Source organism: Bison bison, unplaced genomic scaffold (assembly GCF_000754665.1).
Source record: "Bison bison bison isolate TAMUID 2011002044 unplaced genomic scaffold, Bison_UMD1.0 scf7180017864312, whole genome shotgun sequence".
Lineage (NCBI taxonomy): Eukaryota > Metazoa > Chordata > Mammalia > Artiodactyla > Bovidae > Bison > Bison bison.
Window position 1 is genome coordinate 2,229,409 of NW_011494884.1, and position 1,145 is coordinate 2,230,553.

The 1,145-nt window shown below is 60.0% G+C and overlaps 1 protein-coding gene across 1 annotated transcript in view; it reads left to right on the forward strand.

Annotated features, from left to right (window-relative positions):
• Positions 1-1,145, forward strand: part of FBRSL1 (fibrosin-like 1) — a 97,959-nt gene that overhangs the window by 89,911 nt on the left and 6,903 nt on the right. Inside the window, exons 11-12 of the mRNA XM_010852525.1 lie at positions 86-113; positions 556-909. Coding sequence (XP_010850827.1) covers positions 86-113; positions 556-909 — 382 coding nt within the window. The remainder of the gene's footprint in view (positions 1-85; positions 114-555; positions 910-1,145) is intronic.

The window sequence follows — 1,145 nt, forward strand, 5'->3', positions numbered from 1 at the left end:
CCCCGCCGGTAGGTCTGGGTGCCATCGGTGGGGCCAGGGTCACTGTCTGTTCCCTCTCCACTCTGGGCTCCTCATCCCTGGGCAGGGGGGGACATGGCCCTTGGGGAGGCAGGGTTGGCCTCCGAGATAAAGACTTTTCTCCTACCTGCTCCTCCAGACCACTCCCAGCAGGATAGCAGCACCCTAGCAGACCATCAATGCAGGGCAGAGGAAGTTTCCTACCAAGGCCTCAGTGTGCACACACACAGATACATGGGTGCACACACGTGTACATGGACACACACTCCCTGCTCCATTCTGAACCCTTGCCAAGCCTAGTAGGGCAGTTGGGAGCCGGGAGTTGGTTATAACTTGGAGCTGCTCAGTTGTCACTGCGATGAGGGCTCCCAGGGCCTGCTGTGTGTCTCTTCCCATCCCTCTGTCCCTAGGCTGCTGGGGGGCAGGGGTGGATAGGGCTGAATTGTGGGGTAGAGGGGCCCCAGATGAACTGCAGCTAGCCTGACTTCTCCCTCGCTGCTTGATTCCAGCAAGTACCCACTCATGGCCAAATTTTAGGTCACTAAGGATTTTTCCATGGGTCTCCAATTTTTTTTCTTAAAGTCTGAGCCCAGCTCAGTTGGGGGCACCTCAGTACCCCAGACTGGGACCAAGACAATGGTCTGGGGGAGGCTGGGATGGGCAGGGCTCCCCGACAGGGCTGTCTTGGGCTCCCAGGGTGGCTCACCGTGTTCTCTCTTGCCTTTAGATGCCAGCCTGTTGATCTCATTCAGCCAGCCAATCATGTATTGCCAGCCTCATTCGGGGATTCTGATTGGTACTTGGTCACAGGCACCTCTCTTACCTCCACCCTGGGGCCCGCACGTAGCGAGCGGCCACCACGGCTTGGCCTGCCGAAACCGGGAGTGCCAGGTGACTATCCGCCTCGCCCCGCCGGGAGCCCGCGGCCGACGTGCCTCTCTGTCTCTCTCTTTTTCTCTTGTAGATCACGAGCTGCTCAGGCAAGAGCTGAACGCGCGTTTTCTGGTCCAGAGCGCCCCCCTGGGCCCGGGAGCTCTGCTGCGGGCGGAGTTCCACCAGCACCAACACACACACCAGCACACACACCAGCACCAACACACATTCGCCCCCTTCCCTGCCGGGCCGCC